Below are 27,593 nucleotides of genomic sequence, written 5' to 3'. Positions count from 1 at the left end.
TCCAGCGAGTGGGAAGTTCAGACTGCATTACGCTGATAACCTTTTATTGTGCACATATTATACTTTAGGAGGATTTTGAAACGTGAAGCAGAGCTGAGTATTCACCTCTTCAGTGTCTTGATTGAGATTGAGGTTAAAATGACAGAATCCGATCACTGTTGGTCTTTGTTCAGGTTGACCTTGGTTGGGGGAAAACACAATACTCACAAACATGACTCCAAAAACATGAAATACGTCCACACACGTAATAAAATTAACACTTGCACAATCACATTCATTGCCTTGCAGTCACGCTCAGACACCGAGCCCTGCAGACAGCAGCGGTCAGAGGACAATCGGCGACTTGTGTCCGGCATTACGGCCGCTCATTTCCCCCCTGAGAGTCAGCATTTACTACAAAACAAATAACAGGAAGCTGTGTTGGCTGCGCTGTGAGAATTCCAACAATCCCCACCCTTGTGTCCCCGCTCCTTCCCTTCTCTTGCGCTGACTTAACTTTACGACCTCCTTCAGCCTCGTGTCGCCTCGGTCAGATCTGGCCTGAAGTGGTTTGACACAGAGCAGGGCCGCTGGGTATTGTTTCGCATCACATTGTGACACAGAGGCTGTTTGTTTGTGCAGTTTTTTGCCTAATATAGAAGAAACGACCAGGAAGGAAAAGCAGCCGGAGGGGGGTCAGCTTACCAGGTTCTTGATACAAAAGACAATAAAATGAGTGCTGCAGAGTGTTGCAAAGTATGTGGTTTTCGAACAGTTTTCTAACCTCAGCAGCTCTTTCTCAGGGTATTTTCTTCCCTGTGCTCTTTATTCTTATTGCAGAAGTGCTGTAGAAAATTTGGAAACTCTTGGTTGCCATCTCAGATCTCCCTTACTTGGGTCACAAGCATAGTTTTTTCCATTTAGAGTTCTTCCAAGTCATTTGTAAAAGTGGTCTGCTAAAAGCTTTTTCTCCTTTGAAGCAGCTTGTTTTTGAAATGGAGTAAGTTGCCATTTGAAAGCATTTCCTCCGACTGTATCAACCCCTTCAAATCTCGGTAAAATGAAGAGGTATAGGGGCGTCTAAAAAACGAGTTTGTTGATTGTTAAAGAAGCTAATAGTTGCCTTCAAACTTTCAAATTATTCAAATATAATTTGCTTAAAAAATGTATGGTGCCAGTGCAGTATTAAACCTTTTATTCTATGCTGTTAATCATTACACATATAGCTATGTTTCATATTTAGCTTCCAGTAGTGTTTGGTAGTAAATCCCACATTCTGGTTGTAAAGCTGATTTACAGACACGATGGCCACAGTCCATTACAGTTTGAACTAAATCTGGCTCAGCTCTGTTTGTCTTCCAAATCTGGATTTTGGAGAACGTTTAATTAGTGTCAATAGTGGTTTAATTATCCCATTCGTTTTCATGTCATAGGTTATGGGGTTGCATGCTGCGCTGCATAAACACACATGTGGAATGCGTGGAAAACGGCCGTGATGTGGTGCTCTTAAATTTGACAACCCCAGACTGAGTGAATACATCTTGATCATGCAAAGAGAGAAGGTTGATTCTGGCCTCTGTGTTATTCTGCTGCATCTTGACTAAAAGGTGGCCTTTAAGAAGATTATTTTTATCAAAAATACTGCAACATGGATTTGGAAATCCTGTTGTCTCACAGTAAAGCGTGAAGCAGCTTTGGACAATGTCATCGAGATAGAAAATAAACAGCCTGGCCAAGAAGGGAAGGCGGAGAGGTTTTTGGGGAAACTGATTACAGGCCTTCGATTTTGAAGCCCACACTTGACCAAAGAATCAACATATTTACTGTATAACATTTCAGGAATAGATGAGAAGAGAGAGACCAAACAAGAAAAAAAAAAAAGGAGACAGAAAGAGTGGAGTGTTTAACAGAAAATAGCATCACTCTTTTTCGATTGCCAGCTCCAGGGAGTTTGCCAATAACAACATCGAGGGGAGTCTGCTGCAGAGAGGAGTGCTCTCCTCTTTGGATGGATTACATTTACAACCTTTGTTTAACTCCGCCCAAGAAAAAGAAAAACGTGAACACTGTCACTCGCCTGGAAGCCATGGCAGCAACATGCAAAAACACTCACCCCTGTATCCCATCTTTCAGTATCTCCCTTAAAAGCAGACTTTCAGGGTATTTGGGGCAATGTTTTTATCCTCTGTGTATAAACTTTTTCCCTGCCCTCAGTTTGACTTTTAGAGGATAAATTGCATCTGTAAGCTGTGTTTGTTTTCATACGACTGTGTGTCTTGAGAGTGTGTGCGTGCTGAGTGTAGGTGAGATAATGCAGAATACGTCAGACGGGGCTTAGATTAGGTTTAGACCATGTTGAGTGATTCACTCTTGGGTTATCTTAATTCCATGAGATAAGGCAGACAGTTCTCAGACTCCTACACGCTCACTTTTTTCACTGGATTCTCTGCCTGGGATCCTACCTGTAGTCTACAAACATTTGAATGTCAGTGATGTTGCTGTGTGGATAACTCAACAAGAGTACTTGAAGCAGTAATGAAACTATAATGCATATAACAATGTACATGCACACCAAATGTCCATTTTTGCAACAGTATGCACCAATGTCCAAGTATCAGTTTCAATGTTTAGTTTGTTTTGTTGCCTGACTGCAGCAGGAGAGCCTTCTGCTAGTCAGTTGACATTGTTTAAAGATGCAAAAAGGCTGTTGTGTTGGTCAGGTACAGTCAGATTGGTCAATTGAACATCTGCGTCCAGGAGATCAGAGTCCCAGCCCAGTGCAAACCTAAAAAATCAAAGTTGAATTATTTAAGGTGATTGCATATTCAACACTCCTTAACTCCCCCCTGGATAGTTTTATTTATATATTGTATTACAATTGAAAGTGTTAACAACCAACTTTATTGACAGAACACTACCAAAATGTGACAGACACAAGGTCTTGATATGGGCTAATACCAACAAGGGTTGCCTGGGCAAAAGATGACAAACCATTCTGCAAAAAAAGCCCTGAAACTGTCGTCACATAATTCACTAGATCATCACATTGTGTGGCTGTGGTGACTGACAAGAAAAGCTTTTTGGGTTGCAGGCATGAAATACGGTTCTAATTGAGCACATTAGTTTGAAATTTGTGCTGACTGACCCAAATAAAAAAAAGGACATTCATGTCAACGTGCATGATTATTATTAGTCAGTTCATAAACTACTGAGGGACAAGGTTGGATAATTGGGCTTAGGAGTATTTTGAGTAGCCACACAGTTGATTTTCAGTTGATCCATTCAGTGACGTAAACTCTCCAAAACTAGCCTGAAAGCGCACAAAGTACTCAGCAGTCACCAAGCAAACATGAAGCTCACATTTTGAGTTTGATTGCCTTGCATACTCTACAATGGTTTCAGCCAATAATCTGTTCTCCAAAGACAGATGACAATACTGTTAAACCACTTATTTTCTTAACCCTGGCCAAAGTGTAATGAACATCTGCAGAACTTATACATCTCAATAAGATTTTCCAAAAAAAGGTTCTCCACAGTTTGTTTCACATTTTCCTTACATTTGTGCCCCAGAGCTCACATTGTGCCCCTTGAAGAACTTTCCCTGGCTTGTCCTGTCTCCCAGTGACAGACACCATTCATTAGTGTCTCGTATTTGTCCGTTTTGTTTGGTCTTTTCCAAATAAAGGAGATGAAGAAAACACCCAGGAGTGTCTAATGGTCTCCCCAGCTGTTGATACACTAATTGCTGAGGCCTCATTGCGTATGTCTTCTAGGCTGTGATGGATCTCTGAGAACAGTTGCAGACCAGGCCGTTTGCAGACGAGACGACACGCAGAGCTAGCTCAGAGAAGTTAGCATATATCACTCCCTGTTTTTTGATGAATAGTTTCCTTTTCCAAACACAGCTGCAAGGTCAAATTTGTGTCCCGCCATCTTTACTGCTGCCCCCCCCCCCAAAAAAAAAACAAAAAAACGAGGACATCAAGGATAAATGTTAGGTTCCAATCCTACCAGAAAGCACTCACTGATGAATGGAGAAATGGTGTACAGACTACACTGCTGGATGCATTAACTATGTCCACCTCTCGACCACCATTTTTACATTGTTAACTGCAAATCATCTAACAGTAGTTGGCATCCCTACTAGTTTTAAAAATCATTATCTTAGAGACTCAGAAAACATGTAGAAATCTCAAAAAACATATTGTGGGAACAGTTAAAGCTTTGATTTGAATGGACCAAAAGTACCATTCTAACTGCCTTAAAAAGTTATATTCAAAGGACCACATTCAGCATAGGTTCCCTTTCATGTAGATTTACCTCCACACACTTTTATTGGCCCCCGTTGGTATGCAGTTTAAGCAGCAGAATGTAAAACACAGCACTTCACACCATTTGTCATTGTTCAAAAGACTTGCCACGTAAGGTTTTTAAACCTGGCAGTTTGCATGATATTCTCTAATTACTGTACAACAATGGACCACAGTGATATGATTGAACATTAATTACCGGTAATCCTATTCAGTTCGGCCCCTTCATCCTATAGAAGTACTGCTTAGTAGCCATTTATTTAAGGACACTGTGTTTTCACTACAGGGTAAGGAGCTTGAATTAGCAGAAACAAATGAGAAACTAGTCACTAAAGCCTATTACTGCTGAGACAAACTCTTGAAGATCATGCAACTCCGTTGAGAGGCCCTGAAGAAGATACAACGTTGAGCTTTGTGAGGCTGTTTCCACGGTGAGGAGTGATCTTTCTACTGAAGGCCAAGTCATTTTCATATTTAAATATTACATAGCCAGCAACATCTGAGTGGGCTATATAAGCCCACGACATTTGTTTTCAAGGTTTTTCATCCAAGTGGAGTGCATCACATTGTCAGTGACTCAGTTGAACTGTCTGCCATTATTCTACAATTCACTTAGCAGACGCTTTTATCCAAAGTGACGTACATCAGAGAGTAAGTACAACACAAGCAAGTATCTAGAAAAAAGGGAATAATGTCAGTAAGCGCAAACGATCAGCTTTGAGTCCGATTGGACACACAGGTGCTGACAGGAAGTGACCAGAGGCAAAGCACAACATTGAGGGCAGTTCTTGAGAGCTCTAATCAGTATAGAAACCATCTTATAAGTCGTCGTTATCAAACAAAAACCATCGTCATTACCATCATCATCATCAATAATATGGAGACCATCATCATTAAGTTAGTAGGTATTCATGAAAGAGCTGAGTCTTTGCCTTTTTCTTAAAGGTGCAGAGGGACTCTGCAGATCCAATGGATAAATTGAAACGATAATTCAGAGCAGCACATTGGCTTCTTTTTTTCATTCCTATATTTGATAGGACAGTGGATAGAGTAGGAAATCAGGAGACAGTGGGGAATGGCATGCGGTGAAGGAGCCACAGGTCGACTTGACTTGAACGTAGGCCACCTGCTTGGATGACTATAGCCTCCATACACGGGGCAAAACCTAACCCGCTAGGCCATCTGCATCCCAGCATTTTAAATTTAAGGGAAATGAAGGGGTGCTTCCAAATTAAATCTTAAAAATCTGAATTTTAAAGCAGTCTCTGATTGAACCTGCAATGTTTATTGGGGGGAAAAATGTACTTTAGGAGTATCAACATTTGTTGTCAACACATAAAGCCTCTAACTAACACTCCTCCAAGGGCCTCCAAGGACAAACGAATGATGTTGTTTAGAAAAGATATTGGATGATTGTAATGAAACAAATGACATCAAAAATGTAACAAATCATAAATACCATAAATTTCACAAAACCACCATTCAAAGCCATTCATTAGTCTATGAATGCTTTGATGGGTTCACCTTCTGTTTTCTCTCACTCTATCTTTGTTCAGTGAACATTGTATGAGTTGACCGAATGCCCCGCTGTTACATTGATATGATGAATGTAATGAAACGATATATTCTTGCAATTTTTCTTGCGAGTGGGATTATCACCAGAGCAACAGAGAACTATTTACTTTTTTTTTTTCCTTCAACACCGCGCTCACAAAGATATGCTTGTTGGCCCAGGCTTTCCACAGCCAGAAAAAGATAAGTAGGACGGTGAAAGATTGGTGAAATGAAAAGTACTGAGTGAGAAATTATGCTTGCCGTCTCGCAAAAAGATAAGAAAGTGAATCAGTTGCTGTGTCTTAAGTGCCAACTTCATCTGCTAACGCTATCGAGTAAGCCTCTGTCTGCTCACCTCTCACACCTCACAGCTCTCTTGATAAAATTCCCTTCATGGATCAGTCTGTTCACACGTTTCTCACCCTGATCTCTCTTGGTTTAGATCCGTAGTTTAGCAGAAAACAAACAAACTGTGTCATTCTGGTGAGATTACGGCAAAATCTTCTCACGGCCAGACAAAAACCCTGCCAGTCCGTTTGGTGTTTGTTTCACGTCAGCATGTTTGCCTTTCTAGTAATGAGTCCGATCTCTAAAGGTACCCAGCAGGGCCAGGGAGTGCATTTGACAATTCCATTCCCCGTCTGGCCGACCTTAATCTGGATTAGTTGATTTTCTTTCCCTGGTTAAACAGCTTGTGGCTCAATTAAAAATCTCGCAGACCAATGAGTTTGAATCATGGTGTTACACAGTTTTGCATGAAGCTCGGAGCGTGACTGAAAAAAAGCTCTAACTCCAGTGCTTCCTCTGTGGACAGCATTCACTCTTTAGCCAAACCATCTGGCCTGAGGAGATTTTTTTTTTTTAGCCTACCAAGTCTTAGGGCTACCGTGCAATGCAAAGACATTCCTAGACAATGTGGAGACATACAGAGAGGCTGTAGCTAAAGGGTTAGAAGGCGTCTCTCTGAAAGGCCGTTTAGAGCCTTAACTATGAAAACATTCCTTGATTTAAAGCTTTATATATAGAGACAAAGCACCAGTTATACTGCATAAGTCATATTACACGGGATAAAAAGTGGAGAGAGGAAGCTAGCACTGTTTTTAGCTTGATAAACTAGCTTGATATCCTGCTAATGTTCAAACAAGCCGTACTAGCCCACGGTTTTCAGGGTTAATTTGATAGCCTGTTTGCATTTTAATCCAAAATCCGGAATCACTTCTAAGTGACCTAAGTGCCTTGATATTCACATCTTGAGAGGTTGTTTACAAATCCAGCTAACAGCGTGACTATCCCCTAAAACCCACGGCATCCATGTGCGCCGCTTTTCTGTTGCGCTAACTCATATGATCCTTTTCTTAGGAGGCAGGACACGATCCAAAGATAATGACGCTGAAGTTGTGGGTGAAGCAACAGAGACTGATGGATTTGGTTTTGTATCAATGCTACGTGATCATCATTATACAGTCTATGGTTGTGTGCCAATAGCAGGTCAACCTGCAATCAAATCTCTTGCGGGGAATGTTTTGTAAATATTTTCTGCTGTGTTCTCACATCAGCTCAACCCACAACTTTATGCATAAAATGTACTGAAGTCAGGGTAAAAAAATTTGCCACTTAGCAGCTCACACTGAAAATGTTGTGACGTTTTCAGGAGTTTTGGGAAAGTTTGTAGGACTAAGCTTTTAGTTGGCTTCTTGAATTTGGATTAGGCCTCCAGACATTTCTAGCTTAATTTTTGTGTTGGTTTTTTTTGTTCTGTTCTTTTCTTTTTGTGGGTGGGTTTTTTTCCCAAAATTGAGCTGCAGGATCAGGAAAAACCCATCCATATTTTTCACCGTAATTTTCATTTTTAATTGTATCAGAAAATATTGTTCATAAAGAAATTACTTTCAGCTCACCTGATGACATAACCAATGCTACCAGAAAAACTAAAAGCTGTGCAAAATGGTGAATGAACACGTGAATGAGAAGACACTTCTCAATAAAAATAAAAAACAACTTTCCTTCTCATTCCTCCTCACCCAAAGCCTCTTATTGCTAACAGTAGTTGGCTGTGTTTGCACTGATCTGCTCCCAGGTGTGAACATGTGTAACTTAATAAAATGCCGAGCAGACTACTTGACTGTCTGCTCAGCAAATCCCCTCCCGAGGTTGAAAGATGAGAATTCAATGGTCCGCTGACAAACCGTGCTTCGCGTCAGATGGAAGTTATACCACCGTAATGGAAAATAAACCTCTCGCTGTGTGACAGTCTGCTGTGCTAAACTTGACGGATGGAAGCATACAGTAGCGTTTATTTAGTTTGAAATATCTCAGTATTTGTATTAACTCCAGCTATTGTTTAAACAGGAAGAAAGAAATAATAATTTCAAATGAAAAAGAAGCTCTAGTAAGCAGAATAAAGACCTGCAGAGTGAGTTTTGTTAAGGCAGTGAAGGGATTGAAGGACCCTAGTTTGAGTGTTTGTGGATATTGCATTGTGAATTAATCAGTCACATGACGGAAAAGCAATGAGAAGATGGGTTAGAAAGATGTGCCAGTGGTCCGATTGGTTGGGGTTACTCATTGGCCAGCCCATTAATTTCTTCCAAACTGATCAATCTTGACAATTACAGTAGCCTACATGATGGATTACTTTAAATACTGTACACCCATTCAAACCTAGTGACTTTCTCATTAGCCTCAGCTTCACTTTGTTTTTAGTGGTAAAATAAAAGTTTTGTAAGCGTCAAACCAAGATTGTAACCATGTGAGCCGTACCCCTGCCAGACATCAAACATGTTAGCATGTCAGTGTTAGCATGTTATGCAAGAAGTCGACGTATAGCCACCAAGTCACCATTTATAGTTGGCGACTGTTTTTAGGCCTCATGTTTTAGCAATTTTGCCACTTTCCTTACCCATAGTTGATATTTGCAGTGGAAAATGGATACCCTTTACTAAGCCTGTATGCTGCTTGACAGGTCATTGTTGTTGCTGCATGTTTTATAAATGGCTAAATCAGGGACCTAATGATTATTTCAATCAATATAACAAAGCACCTAAAAAAAGGTGTTGTAGCAATTCCTTTCTCGTTATTGCATTTCACATTTGGAGTCCCTGGATTGTGGATCCCTTTTTTTGTTTTGTTTTTTCCATGAAAACCCACAAAATGTTTGATTTGCTTTGGATTAAGAGCTACCTGTCATCACTCTTTTTTTTTTTTCCTTGAGCTGTGGATTCTTTGAGATTTCAAAGTTATTTTAGCAGAAGCAGATTTGAGTTTAGTTGATCTTATTTTCCACTAGCTTAAGCTCAGACACTAATATCTGCAGCTACAGTTGACAGTAAATCTGTCATAGCAGGGCTATTCAGTAAAAAAAGCAAGTATAAACTCAGCATATCAGCCTAACACTTTTGGGCAGTTCTGAACAAAACCTGCAGGACAGCGGAGAAAGGGTCTCAGAAAAAGTGTGGTGGGGGGCTTCACAACAAGAAGAAATTGAGGATAAGAGGAGGCGAGAAACAAAAAGAAAGGGAGCAGAGACAAGCGGCCCAATTGACTTTAGGGCCTCACTTGTCTTTTTTTTTTGTCTCTCAATTGCTGCCCTCATTCCCCTTTTCCACACTCCCACCCCCGCCCCTTCTCTCTCTGTACCGCCGAGCCAAGTGGTTGGTTTCGTCCATGCATACTGCAGGGGGGGGGGGTGTCAGACTGGTAGAGGTAGAGGTGGTGACTGTTCCTGTCGTTGACTAGATCATATGTGACACTGTAAGCCCTTTTTACCCCGGCGCAGCCCTTCTTAAATCCTCTTCTCTGCACTGACTGACAGCAGCCAGACGTCCTCCAGCTCAGACATTCAAAACTGTCCCCCCCCCCCGACCACCACCACCACCCCACCACCCCTTGCGTGGGTTTGACGTGCAACTGTCAAAGCAATGTTTTGATTTTTTGACATAGTTTTCAAGACTTGTGGTCATAAGGAGGGGAAACACAAAGCATGAAAGGGGGGACTGACTGCTCTCGGGTGAATATTGTTTTTGTTCCAAAGATTCATCGATGACATCGTGTTAAAAATGCCCCAAACACTAAGGGCCAACTAAAAGCAGATTTGTTTTTTCTATAGTACAAGCTGAGGACGAGACGTTGCCCCCTTTGCTTGTTGTCTGATTAAGATGTTTGTGGTGTTCAGAGCTGTAAACATATTTCAAACACAATTCACATTTCACTTTGAAACATATTGTTTAAAAAGTGGTAGAAATGTTGAATTAATATGTCACTTGTTTTTGGCCCTGTTTGTGGGTTTGCCTCGGGGTGGAGTGACTTTAGAATACATCCTGTGTTTGATAACCACGTTTGCAACAGATATTGATTTTTCTTTTTTTTTATGTTGCTGCGAGACTAAACAATTCCTCCAGAGTAAACACCAACATTTGTCGGACTTCAGTGCTGAATGTTTTAAGATGTTCCCTTTTGTTTGAGTATTGTTGTTTTCACGTCAGAGAGGAGAAGGACAGCGTTGCTCTTTTGTTGTCTCAGTATTTTCTTTTTTGTCAAACTCCCAAATGCCCACGAGTCTTGTTGTCTGGGCAGTCTTTCTTTCTCTTGTTATTGGTGAAAGTCTGGTAGATTTATTCAAACAAAAAGTGGTAGAAATGAAGTACAGAAGTTGTCCCACGTTGCTCCTTTTCTTCCCCTGATCCACAAAATACATGTCAGAGCTGCAGGAAAAAGGTCAAGTAACAAATGACACCCTTGTGCTAAAGTGCAGGATTTGACCCCAGCGTAACCATGGGGCTCCCACAATGCAACTGCTCTGAGGAATTAATCATCACCTTCTGACCTCGCACGCTGACCCCTTTCAACCCTGGAGGAAACCTAAAGGTGTTATGGATGATAGTGGAAACCAACAATAAAAAGGAGGAGGAGAGTGAGAAAAAAAAGTCTTAGAATCTGAGCTGCTTCCTACCTCGTGGGGCGTCTGCGGAGCCTTTTATGAGTTGACAATTAATAGTCTCTTTTGGTTTCCTAAACAGGGGAATTGAGACGAATTGTCTCTTGGCTATTCAGCTGCGTTCAAGCGTGCCGCCAGACAAAAAGAAAAAAAGAAAGAAAGAGCGATTGGCTGTGGAAGATTTTACCCATACGGCTGTTTTTGAAACATTTCTCCCCCTTTGTTCTGCAGACACAGGCCCTATAGGACGACCCCCCCGCCCCACACACACACACACACACCACCCGGTGAAGTGACCATTTCACAAGCCAGAAATCTGCCAAAACAGAGCCGCTTTAAAACAGTGATCTCTCAACAGCTCTTCTTATAGTTGGCGTTTCAGTTAGCATTTCAGTGTTAGCAAGAAGTCAACGTAGCCACCAAGTCACCATTTATAGTTGCCGACTGTTTTTAGTTTTAATTTTGCCACTTTCCTTACCCATATTTGATATTTGCAGAGGAAAATGGATACCCTTTACTAAGCCTGTATGCTGCTTGACAGGTCATTGTTGTTGCTGCATGTTTTATAAATGGCTAAATCAGGGACCTAGTGATTATTTCAATCAATATAACAAAGCACCTAAAAAAGGTGTTGCAGCAATTCCTTTCTCGTTATTGCATTTTCACATTTGGAGTCCCTGGATTGTATTTTAGATTTAGGCAATCTTGTCTTTTCCTTGTTTTTTTCCCATGAAAACCCACAAAATGTTTGTTCTGCAGGCACAGGCCCTATGGGGACGACCCCCCCCACACACACCACTCTGTTGAAGTGACCATTTCACAAGCCAGAAATCTGCCAAAACAGAGCCGCTTTAAAACAGTGACCTCTCAACAGCTCTTCTTAGCGCGAGCTGTTTAGCTGTTTGGGACTGGTGAGAGAAAACAGATCATATCGAGGCTGACATTTGTTTGTTCGGGCTTGACATCTGAAGGCAGAAATTACATTCACTCATTTCGGTAGCCGCTGAACAACACGTTATACGTCAGTCGCTTTATGGTTTGCAGACAGTGAGGCATTGATGTTACAGCCGGGGCCATGAATCAAGAGGAGAGTGCCTCAAATTATGTGGAACTCTAAAGGAATGGGAATGGAGAGAAAGTTCTGGATCGAGTCCATATAATGCAAAGGATGAGGCTGGGAATTGTCGTGAACAGTGGGAGATAATGAAAAGTGCAGGCAACATGGGAAGGCCATTGATGTTTTTTTTTTATCCGCTAATGATGTCTTAGAGTTCCAGAATTCGTCTTTGGCCACAGGATTTCTTCCCATGCTATTTTGTCTTGGAGGCTGAAGAGCATACAAATGGCTTGTTAATTAAGATGGATGGTACTTGTAGAGGACCCATCTTCATGATAATAAGAGAGGGTGAAACATGAGGACTTGTAAAGACGTCCTTGTAGTATGTTAGTGGAGTTACTTGAGCCAGGGGGGAGGGGTGTCTTTACCGTCACACATGTATGAATGAGCATGTCATAGCCGACCGTGTGATTGGTGCACGGTTTTGCATTTTCATCCATTTGTATCTGTGTGAGGGGGAAAAGAAAAGAGAGGCAGAGCTATCACAAGGCCCTTCAGTCTGTTTCCATGAATGGCCTCAGCAGGGGGAAACTGTCCCTCATTGTCAAGTTATTTGGCAGAAGACTTTTTTTTACACCACCTCATGTTAAATTCATCAACATTTTCTCCGTCATTTTTGTTCTTTGCCCTACAGAAGTTTTCTTTAGATCAGGTTGGTTTTCTTGCCAAAGCTGGTTCCTGCTGAGGCCCAAATGACTGAGGCAGATGTATGGTACGCAAAATAAAAATAAAAAAGCTTTCATGACCACTAAGCAAAAAAAGTTATTTCTTGGATCAGAAATAACCAAGTTGGCGTGAAGCAGTTTTTTTAAGTGCTTGATTAGGCGGGCCACTGTAGGAGCAAAAGAAGGCGGTGGAAGGCGGGCTGACTGCTGCCATATAGGAAATAGTTAGGGCTAACTTTTTAGCAAATGCTACTAACACAGTGCAACATTAAAAATCGCATGTATTTATCTCCATTTTAAATGTCAATCAATCAATCAAACTTTATTTGTGTAGCACTTTTCATACAACAAATGTATCCCAAAGTGCTTTACATCAATACATAAATGAAACAGCAACAACATGACCCCCTCCCCCACTCCTATCCCATAATCCAAAAACTAAGGTAAAAATAACTAGATAAGAACAGGTACTGAGGAAACACTATCATTTTTTTCTAAATGAGGAAACACAGGAGGTTCAAAATGTAATAAAACTAGATGAAATGAGATTCAGTTAAAAGGTCTACTAAAAAGGTAGGTCTTCAGTTTGCTTTTAAAAATGTTTGTATAGTGCTTATTCATAACAAATGTTTTCTCAAGACTCTTTATTATGTTATTCACAGATTGATGATGATGATGGTAATGATGATGGTTTTTGTTTGATAACGACGACTTATAAGATGGTTTCTATACTGATTAGAGCTCTCAAGAACTGCCCTCAATGTTGTGCTTTGCCTCTGGTCACTTCCTGTCAGCACCTGTGTGTCCAATCAGACTCAAAGGTGATCGTTTGCTCTTACTGTGTTGTACTTACTCTCTGATGTACGTCGCTTTGGATAAAAGCGTCTGCTAAGTCAATTGTAGAATTGTTGAGAGGGTAGAGGTAGACGCAGGAAGAAAGTGATGGATAAAGACAAACAGAGAAACAACATCAACTCTGAATAGAACAGATTTATGGCTCCAACAGCAGGAACAATGAAAAAAAGTATTTGTGCAATTAGCAGGAACATCAAAGTATTATCATAGACTGATCAGTCTAAAATTAACACTATTTTGAAAATAAAATGGGAATGACTTCACTTTTTTTTCCAAAATCAGAATTTCTTTCTGTAAATAAATTCTGCGGTTGGGAAATCTCAACTTTAGTCCACTTTTAAGGTTACTATCTTTTTTGTCTGCTCAGCAGAAGCTGAAGTTGGCAGTCAGGGGCCACAGGTCAGCCACAAGTTTGACTACTGGGTTACCCCCCCTTTCTCACACTCAAACACACACACACACACACACACACACACACACACACACACACACACACACACACACACACACACACACACACACACACACACATATACCCACCCCCATTCTGTTTCTCCTCCCTACATGAATGTGTGTAGGGGTCTTTCACATAAACAGGCGGCTACATGGGGTACCGTGGAGCTTTTCTCACAACAGTCCCAGTCCTGTTTTGGATTAAAGCTGGTTTTCTATACCCACCCATCATATAAACACAAACACGCGCACACAACCATACATGCTCACATTCCTGACTTGCAGTCCGCTGCTCCTTTTACTCATGATTGTTTGAATGTAGTAAACAGCAGTTAGGTATCATCTTTTTCCAATTTTCAACTCTGTTTTGTTCCCCAGGAACTCTGCCAACCAGTGATGTATTCAGTTCAACTTCAGTTCACGAGTTAACGGCAAAACTGATTTTTATGACATAGATGGAATCTGGCATTCTTTGGTGACCTGCAGTGCGGTCTCTTGTGCTAATATACAACTCGCAAAAAGCCAAGATTTTTTTGTTTCTTTCCTTTTCTAGAACGAAAAACAAATGGATCTCAAAAACCCTGACCCTGTCATCAACTAAGGCAGTCGGGAAAGACTGGGAACAACATTTCCCTTGATGCTATCCCAACTCCAAAACATTGTGGAGTGGGGGGAAAGCAGATCTAATGACGTGATAATCAAATCTTTTCCAAACATCATTACAGTAGGCTAATTATTTAACCTAGATTTCGTGGTTAAGGAATTAGCCTTCTGCATTGGGGGTTGTCATCACAGATGAGAATTATTTTCTAATTTGGGTAAAATCCAGACAGACATCATTCTCTGAAGCATGGATTTGTTGGTTTGGATTATGTTAATCTTACACATTTATCACTCCTAGACAGCAACATGAAATGGATACCATAATGGTATTTAAAGCCCTTTGCAGATCTTTCTGAAGTCTTGGAAAACCAACGTAGCTTCACAGAAAGGTTACCCGAAATCTGCTGTATATTACTCAGTCTTTATCTGTTAAAACCCCATCGATGAAAAGCTTGACATTACATATTTGGCCATTTGTGGGGTGGCTGTGGCTGAGTTGGTGGAGTCAGTTTTCTCTCAACTGGAATGTTGGGGGTTCGATCCCCAGCTCCTGCAGGAACATGTCCGATGTGTCCTTGGGCAAGACACTTAACCCCAAGTTGCTTCCACTGCTTCATCGGTGGCATATGCATGTGTATGAATGGGATTAGTTACTTCTGATGGACTCTTTACACAGCAGCCTCTACCATCAGTGTGTGAATGTGTAGGTGTGACATGCGGTGTAAAAACACTTTGAGTAGTCAGAAGACTAGAAAAGCACATAATAAGCTCAAGTCCATTTACCATTTGAAACCATTTTCTTCATCTTCTCATACATTTGCAAAGGCTCCAGACAAATCAAATCCAATTAAGATCAGAGAAAGACAAAAGTCCTTTTTTGGATTTATAGACATTGCTTTACTACTTTGGAAAACACCCCATTAGAAGTCATGTCTAACAGAGAAATAAATCCTTGTATCTACAGTACGAGTTGTTTTGAGGAGTGGTCCGTTTTTTGGTGTGTGAAATCATTGATTTATGAAACATTCAGCCATAAATTCCAGGTTGAGAAAGGTCCAGGTGGCACTAACTCTAAGTATTTCATTATACTCTCAGTGTTCACTGTACACTTCAGCTGTCGTATAAAAAAATGAAGCTTTTATTTCAAATTTTGGGGGATTTTTCATTTCTGTCTCTGAAGTTGAAGGATTACATGCTTGTCTTCTGGCTTGAAAATATTGTCTTTCCTCTCATCCTTTGCTTAAATATTGTGTTATCAGCACTTTAACACAGGACAGTTCTTGGAAAATGTACATTTTTAACAAAAAAAAACTGGAGCTGAGATTGTTTTTTGTTGGATTTACTGTAAAATGAGTTTCAGCAAAGGGGGTGGAAACTCCTGAAGTCAGAAGTAAAAAAAAAAAGTCTGATTGAAAGAAAGAAAATATTTAGGTCTGAAATGCATAGGAGCGAGTACACAATGTCTCCAATAAATGGTAATACCCTTGAGAATTGTGATAAAATACTTTAGCAGTTGAGGTCATTGTCTGTATCAGCTGTTGTTTGTTTCAGCTTTTTTTTTCCGTACTTGGAATGGTTTAAATCAGAAAACCTTTGTGTTTTGATCTATTTTGAGGTCTTTCATGAGCAATTTCAAAGTGCTGTGCTTCTCAGTTTCTCTTCTTTCCATGGTCTGCGTGGTATGAATGCCCTAATTGGAAAGTAATTATGAAGAAAGCCGAGTGATAAGGCCGTAGACTCATGCAGAGCCAGTGGCACCAACATGGACGCTGATAGACAGCTGATTCCAGTTAGGGTCTCCTTCCCCTTTCTTAAGAAGTCCTTTTAAAGAAGACAGACAACTTGATAAAAAAAAGAAGAAAATACAGTTCTTTCCTTACCTCTTCAAAGCATACTTTTCACAAACAGGCTAATGATTTTGTTATTTGCCTTTCATCTCAACAGAAGGAGAAAATTTTCTGGTTTTGATGTTCTTCTAACCTTATAATCCAGGGATACAGAACACGCTGCGTTTAATAGGCTATGGTAATTTCCATGATGGCTTTGAATTGCGTTCCGGCTTTCAAGGAGAGCTAAATCTAAGTCTCGGCTCCGTTGGCTCTGCTCTGATCTTGCACAAGGTCTAATTAAACTCTCCCATCTAACTCACCCAGGTATGAATAATAGGGAACGAGTGATGGCTGTTTGTAGTGAAGAAAAACCTCCGTTTGCATCGCTCATGGCCGGGATATGGGAACATTAAAAATGACAATCCATCATGATTCATTTCCACTCTCTCTCTCTCCTGTGTGTAGAGATGTTAGAAGAGCCCAGAACCTCAGTGAAACAATACACGAGTCCAGATGACCTGGTGGGTTATGAATCCCAACAGAGGAAGCCCTCCTTGGCAAGAGGTTTTTCAGGGGGGGGCTTGAAGGGGCCGGCTGTAGACAAACAATCTTTTAACAGTTGGTGAAGTGGTCCACCGAGAGGACAGCGATCCGTCTTGATTGAAACCACTTGTCCGACATTGTCTTTCCCCTTTTCTCTCCCTTTGCTGGTTACATAAGGCCAAGGTGCTTTTTGATGGTTTGCAGACTCTCCTGTTGTGTTTTGTTTTGTCTGTCTCGTTCTCGTACTCACTTTTCCATGGGACTGCAGAATATTTAGGGTAGGGGGGGTTGCTTGAGGGGGATATGATCACATCCTGACTTCTCTCTCGCACTGTGCGTTGAGGTCTGGCTGACATCCAGCTTTGTCTGTCTTTTTTTTCAACCGGGCACATTCCCATCTACCGGCACGCTCAAATTCCTGTTCCTCCGGAGCGCGCTTGCATTTTGCCGCCGAGCTTGATGACTGCGGTTGGAAGATGAATTACTCTGCAGGCATTTGTTTGACAGATCGAGCCGGTTTGAATTGTACATGTGTTAAAGAAGCCGTAAGGAAGAGATCAGTTTGACCTCGTCTTAATTATTTAGTTTTGCTTCCTCCTATTGCTAAAAAGACAGAGCCAAGTTGGCACATCTATGAGTGTCCTTGACCTACAGGACCTTGTTGGTTCTTGAATTCTTTCATAAATCTGGAGCCAAGAGTCCATGATGTGGATCTACTTAAAACAGTTAAAATGACCACAAGAAGAAGTGAAGATGAAGTGCAATAATCATGGACTTTGTCCGCACATCTCCGGAGTTGCAGGAAATTAATAATGTCCGATGTGGTATTTTATCACCCTGGTCTCACTTTACAATCCGTCTTACATAGCAGAGCATTCATCAGATAGGGGGTTCGTCGTACCATAAGGTTTTCAGATTAAGTCAAGGCAAACGCAGACACAGTTGCTGGGCTTTTTCTAAATGGTCTGCAATCCATTTTCAAAGTCGAGTGGTTGACAGGCTCCTCCACACAATATAGTGGATCCTAGATAGTGCGGGAGCTTATGACTTTCCAATGTGGATGGACTTGGTTAGAAGGCCCGGGAGTTTAATACTTTATTAAAGCAGTTTAGGGATAAGACTTGAAGAAGGCGTCCATGCTGACCTGCATGGTTAGTTTTTTTTGTTGGTTTTGCTGTCAGTCAGTTAAAAGGGATATAAAGATAAAGATAAAGATAAACTTTATTGATCCCCCATGGGGGATTTTTTTTGTCACAACAGCTCAAGAAACAGGAATATAATTATCAAAAATAACAAGAAGTTAAAAATCAAACATATGTACATCAGTTAAATAAAGGGAGAAAAAATACAATAATAGAATAATACAAGGTCTGTACACTTCCACTTGTGGAAAGAGTTATTGTTATTAAAAACACACACAGTGTGTAGCATTATCGATATGATTAAAGAGTCTGATTAAACAGTCTGACGGCAGATGGGATGAACGACCTGCGGTAGTGCTCTGTCTTGCAGGGCGGGTGTAGATATAGATCAGAAACCTTCTAAATATACCGGAAAACTTTAATTTTCCAATGTGGAGAATGTTCATTAGAAACTCTGGAGTTTGATGCTTTCTTGAGATTCCTTCGTACCCACTGTACTGCGGCTCCTACACTGAGCACAAACTACCTAACCAGTATCATTTCTGTCAGGATGTCCTTACTGAACTCCACATGTGCTGTTCTTTTGAAGGTGTCTCAGTCAGTTAGTTTGTTCTATGGTATGTAACCTCCACGCCAGGACGAGTTTCCTCCATACAGTACAGCGCCACCTGAATAGAGCTGGAAAAAAATGAGTTTCTACTTTAAAGCGAGTTCATTTTGAAACCCCTTAGACTTGAAGGCTTTTGTTGAAGCACTTGTGGGAATTCAGCGAGGACGTCCTTACTGACCTGCATGGGTGCGGTTGTTCGAAGGTTTCACAGTTAGCGGTTGGAAGCGATGTAACCTCTCTGTCTGAATACGAGAAGGCTACAGTTATGACTCTTTTGCTCCTTTTTTGAAAGACATAGAAATTGGAGCCTTTTGTATTTTCCTGCTCCTGTTGGAACACTCTGCTAAGCAGCCCAAGCTGTACTAACCTTCAACTCGACGCAGACTCAAAGAGATGTCCTCACATTACACGAGGCCCCGACAGAGGCATCAGACCAACGTAACCTAAGATAACCATCATGTCAGTGTATACAAATAGTGCATTATAACCTCAAATTGAATTTAGCATGGACTGTTTATTTATTATATGTCAGTGGGATTAGCATGTTTTAAAGGCTTTTAGTGTTGACTTTTCCGTTATGGCATTTGCAAAAATTCCTTTGTGCCATTTAACTGTTTATACTGCGCCAAAAGCCTGAGTAATTTCTTTTTAACAGCATATGATTCTGGCTCTTTTGCGCTATGATGAAGTGTTATATTTGGAATGGCTTTGTGATCCTAGTTTGTAGTCATCAGCAAAAAAATGGATGATGCAAAGTGGAATCATTCAATCTCCGAGGCCAAGCATAATGAGAGCTGGAAGTCAATGCTTCCCCCCCAACCCTTGACCCCGACTCGTCAACAGCGTCTAATCATATGTTCAATCATTTCGAAATGATTATTTCCTGCAGGAGGCGCACCCTGCTCCAGTTTTTACGATCAGATGAGCTCAACATTTACTTTACAGGCCAACTGTTGCATCAGTTGCAGTCAGTAAAGTTCCTTTTTTTGCGGCTTTGGATGAATTGTTTTACTAATGATGTGAATTCTAACCTTTTGATTAAGAAATGATCAATGGAGTTAGCATACATCGTATTACTCATGTGTAACGCAAACCAGCGGTCGCTTAATTAATCAGGCACGCCGCTGGTTATTACACATAACTGAATGGATAAATTACAAAATATATGTCAGCCTACATGGGATTGTAGCTGCTGCAGTGACTTTTCTCCCCTGTCTGTCTGCCTGCAGAGAACTTGGCAGGATTGTTGTTAAGTGGGAAACACATGAAAACCTGTGCTACTTCCACTTTTTAAGATGTGGGGGAAAAGGCAAAGGTTGTCTGCTCTAGGGGACACAGGTGATGCTTTTACCTTCAGCTGCACCAGAGCTGTTTCTTCTCACGTTGGATAGTACAAGGCAGTTTGGGAGGGAGGATTATTTTTGGTGTATTCTTTTTCTGTTCAAGAAAATGTCTGAGCTTTGATGTCTGCTGTCTGCTTGGCTTGCGGGAGCATATTTATGAATATGTCTGGATGTGCAGTTTCAGAGTATCGGATGAGTGATGGTGTTTAATGGTCATTTCATCCACAACACTGATTATATTATTTTCTCAAGAAGCCTCATAGATTATATTTTTGTGTGTGCCAAGACCTTTTAAAAATTCAGCTTGAACTCGAATACAGTGGAGGTTAATCAGATTTTATCTGAACTAATTATGACATACATTTGGAAATCTAAACAGCAATTCTCTTTCCTTCAAATATCAATGTTTCAATGTTTCATCAAAGTCTCATCCAACAGCTTTCTTCGAAAAAATGTGTTTGTTTTTAAGAAATTCCAGTGAGATCTGCAAAATATTGTAAAACTATAAGGGCAATTTTACTGGGAAGACAAGTTGTTGCACATTTTTCCATTTTTTTTTTATTGTGCTCTGAGTTCAGCACAGTTAAAAATCAATTCAGCACATGCAGTTAAAAAAAACCTTAAAACCAAGTGACAATTTCTGGTAATGCAAAATCAAATCAATTGTGAAGTTCCCAAAACTGCAGTTCCTCTAGTGTCCCCTTGAAGCTGCCTGTCTCAAAGTAAAAGTTTTGGTCTCTATTGTTCACATCTTTATTGGTAAAAACTGTCCAGGGGTTGAATTCTGTTTGCAACTTATCTGTTTAAATGATATTAAGCTTAAGATGTATGCATAGGTTAGCATAATTAGGGGAGTGGCTGAGTTGACTGACAGGTGCATGTTTGCCAGGAGGCTTAAGGCCTGCATCAGCTACACCTCTTTGTTTCTAGATTTTCTGAAAATTAGTACAAGACCTTATTTCCAATATGGTGACTGCCATTGTTGGGCTTCATAACGCCTCTTCAGAAACCAATTTGTAACGACACTGAGACTACGTCCATTTTTTATACAATCAATGCTCAAAACTCAAGCAAATGGGAAAAAAAAAAAAAAAAAACTTTCACCATGTCTAGATACTACCAGAGGTTGATGGAAAAAAAAAAAGTATTTTTGTAATATGGAAAGACTTGTGCTTTGAATTTAACTTCTATGTGTGAAAAAAAGGATACCGGATTATGTAACATAAGCTCAGACATCTAAATTATCCCACCTGTCATTGCTGCAGCTAAGCTCTGGGAATTTTTTTTGAGAAAGATTAATTCATCACTTTCTGAGTATGAGCTCAAGCCTCAACCTCTTGGACAAGTATACCTTCCATCACTCACGGTCTCATAATAGACAGCGCTCAGGCACCCTCTTGACGCGTGAATCATTCATACTGCACCCATAAATAATAAAACCCTGGCAGACCGTTAGCAGCACCTGCAACTTGAAACAGTAGTTCCTGAAACACAATCTTTTACCGTGTAAAGTAATGTGTTTCACCTGCCTCTGCTGTGGTGTCTGGGTCCAGGTAGAGGGAACAAAAACCTCTCCTCCTGCTCCTCTTCGCCTCCCCCCCCCGCCTTACTGACCTCGCTTCCTCTTCCTCCACTGAATTTTTCCACCAAAGCTCTTTGATATCTCCCCGTCCCGTTGGGAGCCTGGGTAATGCAAAACTGGAAGCGTGAGGCGTAATTATTTCTCAAAAACTGCACTTCTACCCTAATTAGTTCACTCCTCAGAAGTGGGCCTTGCATTATTTACACATCAAGGGGGACACACAGGGCGGTGGAGATAAATATTCATTGTTTGTTGACTTTGCCCCGGTCCCTCGGCTCAGGCGCAAGTTGAGTCAAGAGCCGCTGCCATTGTGGCTTGTTTGTGCGCCCTTCTGCATCGTCGATGCCCGGGACATTAATTGTCTTGTTCTGCTGTAATTATCTCCAACTCATGCAGACACACTGACACCAACACATCGTTTTAGTGGACAACATTCTCATCTTGGCAGGAAGTAGATCAGAAGAATGAGGCTTCATTGATGAGATGTGTTGTAATTGCGGCTTGCGCAGACTTGCCCCTTTGCTCGCGGTGGAGTCTCGTATGGTAGTAAACAGCGAGCAGAAAATATTTTATTCAGCCCAGACTGTGACACCGTTTCAGCCACTTCTCCCTCAAGCTTTTTTTGTTCTGGGTCGTCTTTAATGAACTCCAAAGGAATCCCTGGCAGCTGCTATACCAAGAGTTTCCTGCTACTGTTAGTTCCAGAGCAGATTTATGGGATGTCTGCTTTTCCTGTCAATACTCGGGTATGAATAGGCCTCTATATCTGACCCCCCCCCCCCCCCCCCCCAACCTTGGTGGTTGTACAACCTTGAGGCCTCTATTGTCTGTTGTGTAAATGCCTGCTGGGAAACTCTTGTTGCCTGCACTCATTGTAGACTTTTGACAACTGTTCTTTCTCCATTTCCTATTTAATCTCACTAGCTTAATCTGTGTTTGTAGCAGGGGGAGGGGGTTGTGAAAAAAAAAAAAGATACGGGGGCACATTGTGATTGCCTGGCATACGTATTACCATAATCACTGTCAACATTAATGGAGATCCTATCACTGGAGAATTTAAACACGGCTTTTCCATATTTATAGAGGCAATAAACAGAGAATGTGCAGGAAAAATGTCTGTTATGATTCAGAAGCAAGAGCCATGTTTACTGGCTTTGAAATGCATATTTTGGTTAGTGGATGAGGCAGAGGGGGGGATCTCAGTTTAAGTTGTGGGATACGAGTGGAGATGTAATATAGTCACATGAGACAGAGAGTATCTTGAAACTATAACTGTATCACTCTCACCGTCTCCAGGGTTTCACATTTGATCAGCTGTTAACTGCTCGTTTAACTGATCATCTGTTTCTACCAGGATGGTTGATTGGTTTGATTTTTACTGGAACTGCACCAACAAACTATTGTTCAAATATCCTTCTAGTTCTGGTATTTTTCTAGTTGGTTAGATTTAATGTGAGGTTATGGCTTGGAGCCTGCGTCCATGTTATTCCAAAAGGTGTGCGATGGGGTAAAGAGGTCAAGGTTTCTTTGCAGGCCGGTCAAATTCTTCCCCTGCAAAAATGTGAAAGTCATTTCTTTATTGGCTTTGTGCAAGAGGGCATTGTCATGTTTAAAGCAGGAAACTGCCTTACCCTAATGCGCACTATTGTCTGGAATATTGTTGTAGCATTAAGATTTCCCTGAATTGAAAGCTAGAAAACCTGCCCAAAGTTATGAAAACAGAAGCAGAAGAAAATGAAAAAGCACCCTCCACATACTTACGGCCATGTAGTAATAACCGCTATCTAGGACTGTGAAGGATAAGTGTGTAGAGAGAACTGTTGGGGGTCCTTCAGAAGTCTTTTGAAAAAATTCAAGTTAAATATGTGATTTTGATTTACCTTGATTGGCATAATTTATCCAAACAATTCATCTAATCATGGGTTTCACTGTTAACACTGCTGTGTGTGTATGAAATGTATATTATCAGAGCAAGACAACGTTTATCCACATGGGGGGTCTGTGGTCTACAGAAATGTGATTATTCTGGTTACTAAGACATAAAAGTGAAAATCCAGAAGCTGCAGTTAGTGTGCTCCTCTTTCTCACTTTAGCAACAGTGGGCTAATGAAGCTACCATGGACACACAATGCAGGTCTTTGACTTTGGTGATATTGTATCTGCAGCATTAAAACTCTTTATTTTCACACATTGGTAACATTTATTCTACTATTAGCATCGTTTTCCTCTCTGTGTTTTTTGATTTCAAAATCTGGGATTTACACATTCAGCCTATAGGTAGAGTTTGAAGTGACTGCTGCACCACTGAGCTCAGCCAGTGTGTGATGCTCGACGTATAACAAACCCAATGAATCACACGGTGCAAGGACGTTGATCACTTAATTACAAGTAACAATTAAAAAAAAAAGGTGAATAGATAAACGTAAGTCCCAGAGTTCAATTATATCAGTTTTTGCCTGTTTTGCAAATTTGAGATGTTTTCTTCCCCATATTTGCACTTGTTAAGACCAGTAGCAGCTGAGGCGGCCGTATGTGACTACAGCTAATGTATCTGTCTTAGCTTTGTAACCCATTGAACACATTTAGAAAATAATTATTTCATTGAATAAATTAAAATACATACTTTAAAGGTGGTTTCACTGCATGCATTCATTTGAAAGGACCTAAGGTCGGATTTGTTACATTTTACCAATGAGGTATTTATTTATGTGGTATTGAGGTATTAAGAATATTTTTTCTGTACCAGGAAATAACTCAACTCAACTTTATTTGTATAGCACTGTACACACAACACAGTTGATCCAAAGTGCTGAAAAGCACAGAAAACAAGAAAGTAACAGACAAGACAAGAATAATTTTAATTAAAATTAAAATTAAAATTAAAGAACAGGTTATGTACAGTGTAACTTAAAACTTACAAAGCTATGGATCTCTGAGCATGACACGTTATTCAAAATTGAAGGCCACTGAGTAGAAATATGTTTTAACCATCAGGAGTAGGTGAGAGATGGATGTTGGGAGGTAAAGAGTTCCACAAGTTTGGTCCAGCAATAGAAAAGTCCTGAAATAAGAAACATATTCACAATAAACAGTAGACCAGACCACAACCAAAGTCATGTAGGTTTAACTTCTGTTTTCTAGTTCTGGCTGCTCTTTTGAGTGATTTCTGTGAAGTTAAAAAATGAGTCTCAGGATGTCTTTATAACGTTGCTGTAGTTTTGGATGAATGTGGATTAAAATGACAGATTTATTCCACTACTACATGGAATGGTCTTTTGGATAAAACATTATTTCAGTCTGCTTGCTGTGTGACCTTACAGTCTATATATACTACACTTCATAATTTCACAGCTCTTCCTCTCTAACCTCTCTGGAGTGAACGATAAGTTTCCTCTGCCTTTGCAGCTTCTTCATCATCTGAAATCTAAGAAAATTGACTTCCCTCCCTCCCCCCCCCCTCTTTCCAGTGATGTTAACAGCTGTAGCAGGCGCTCTTGACGGAAACTCTGCTGTTTATTCTTCCTCTGCAGGTGGAGATCACGCTGCAGGACGTCAATGACAACCCGCCTGTTTTCCCTAATGACATTCTTGATGTGACCATCGAGGAGAACGTCGCAGATGGCTTCAGGATAATGCAGCTAACAGCCACGGATGCAGACGAGGTAATCGCTCCCAAAGTTTCTATTCTGTCTGACGGTGGTTTTTTTGTACTTTTCTCTGCCCGTTTTCCACTCCGCTGCTTTCAGAATCCATATCCCTGGGAGTGATTGGAATAAAATATGATCACAATTTCTCTTCCCACAGTGTAGAATCCAAGATTGATGAAATTAGTTTTGAGGCCAAATCAGCTGTCAATATTGAAGAGAAGTGAAGCTGACATGAGCGGCCAGTTTTCATGCCAGAACATTGATGATATAAGAGCTGAGATATTCAGGGCAGAAAAGGCCATGGAAACAACATTAGGACCGTGGAAAGTGGAAACTTTTATTATAAATTGTAAAAGTAAGGGTGGTCGCACATTCATCATAACTCTAAATAAAGCAAAGAAGTGATTTTACAATATTTTTCTACACTGTGATTCAAAATGAAAACAGTTACTCAAACATAAACAGACGCTCTATTTAAAGAAACAGCACACAACTTTATTGAAACCCATCAACTAAGCAAGGGATTAAAAAAAAAGAAAGAAAAGAAAAAGACTTAACATGTTTAATCAGTCACCTAAGAAGTAACTTCTCCAGAAGTGTAGAGGTAAAGAAAGCAAACTTTAAAGTCTTCAGGTCCTTTCTAGAATTTGGACTCAAAAGTTTGATGTTGCCTCCTGAGCTTCACTGTGAAGTTATACTGGCTTCAACTATATGCACCTTTAAGAAAAAGCTAAAGACACACTCTTTCATGGACGCCTGGAGGCTACATTTAATGATATTAATGATGACGATGACAGTGATGGTTTTGGTTGAAAATGACAATATTAAGGATGGTTTTGATGCTGATTAGAAACTCTAATGAACAGTTGTCGATGTTGTGCTTTGCCTCTGTGCACTTCCTGGCAGCACGTGTGTGTCTGATCAGACTGAAAGCTGTTCACCGTCTCCCTGCTCGTTCTTTACCTCTTGCATGCAAAAGCACACACTCAAAGTGTGTCACCGATGACAGAGTTTATACTGTGAGTTTGTCGTTGGCTGTTGTGAGTAGTTAAATAGTCAGATTCTTTTTGTATTATGATAAAGTTCAGTGTTTACTTACCGCTGAATGAGACATGAGACGACGTAGTTTCTTCCATGTTAGAGATGAGCTGAGGTCCACTTCTGGAGCTACGTCGCTCGTGCATGTAAGCGTGGCTTTAGAGGGAGCACAGAGGGGAAGGGGTGGGGGATGTCCCAAAATGACCAACCCCGCCTTTAGTATTAAGGTCACAATATTCAACATTAAAGGCTTTATATGTGATTTCTTGATCCAGCAGATGTCGCCCTTGAGCACCAGCATGAAACCAAAACAACTCGCGCTGCATTGTTGTGTTAGCATGCTAATAAGTAACAAGTAAATGGTGAATGTTGTGATCTTAATTTAAAGTGTTACCACTTTCAGTTAGACTTTTCTCAGCTATTTAAAACAAGAAAAGAACATGACCTGACATCAGTGAATCGTCTTCCTCGGAGCTTTGAACAATCAGTTTAACCCTGTGCACTACTCACACACACAGTGACACAAAGTGGCCAAGACAGATTACGCTCCCTTCACCCTCACACAGTAACATAAACACACTGGCTACCAGTTTGTTTCAATCCGTCTTCTTTCTGTTTTTTTTTTCTTTTCCCTCTTAGACAAATAGAATCGTCTTTTCCTCTCTCACGTGCTGAGTTATCTGAGACGTGTCACAGAGCACTGAAGGAGAGCGACCAGCGATTGATTATACGGCCTCGCTGCTCCCGATAGTCCCTCTGCTGTTCCCATAGTTCACATTACATCACAGGCATCGTTCTCAATTAGTTAAAGGCTCCATCTTTAGTCGCTTTAGGCAGGATATGGATATTGAATCCCGCAGAGAGCGAGACGCAGGCCGGGTCTGCGGTCCCTCACCCAAAGCCAAAGGACACAGAAAAAGTTGAGCTGGAGAGAAAAGAAAGATTAGACGGGCCGAGTTTGGACTCCGAATGAACGATAACTTATGAAGCCACACATATTTTATTGCACAGCTGTTCTCCTCCACCTCTTTTGCATTTGCTCTGAATGTGAGAAAAGTGGTACAGAGTCTCACTCCTGGATGTTTTTTTGTAAATCTAAGACCTGGAGGCAGGTCAACCTTTTCAGTGGAGGGATTTTAAGGACATGGTTTATTCACAGCTCTGATCTGGGAAGGGGTAGCGTATGGTATTGAAATCACACTGTGCATTTTTTCACTTTTTCCTCATATCTGAATTTAAGAGGAGAGTCTGCCTGAGCTGCTTTTCATAAAATCAAACTTATGGCTTTTTGGAGAAAATGAAGCATGCTCATACTTCCCCACAAGTCTTGCAGAATGATCAATTTTAGGTACTTTCTTTCAAACATAAGCTACATTTTGTTTCGAGCCAG

The 27,593-nt window shown here is 40.7% G+C and overlaps 1 protein-coding gene across 1 annotated transcript in view; it reads left to right on the top strand.

The window, feature by feature from the left end:
- fat4 (FAT atypical cadherin 4) overlaps window positions 1-27,593 on the top strand; it is a 120,606-nt gene that overhangs the window by 37,905 nt on the left and 55,108 nt on the right. Inside the window, exon 2 of the mRNA XM_020652844.3 lies at window positions 25,049-25,180. Coding sequence (XP_020508500.2) covers window positions 25,049-25,180 — 132 coding nt within the window. The remainder of the gene's footprint in view (window positions 1-25,048; window positions 25,181-27,593) is intronic.

This window comes from Labrus bergylta, chromosome 9 (assembly GCF_963930695.1).
Source record: "Labrus bergylta chromosome 9, fLabBer1.1, whole genome shotgun sequence".
In the NCBI taxonomy this organism is placed as follows: domain Eukaryota; kingdom Metazoa; phylum Chordata; class Actinopteri; order Labriformes; family Labridae; genus Labrus; species Labrus bergylta.
Note: the sequence above shows the minus strand (reverse complement) of the source record. Positions and strands in the feature narration are given on the sequence as shown.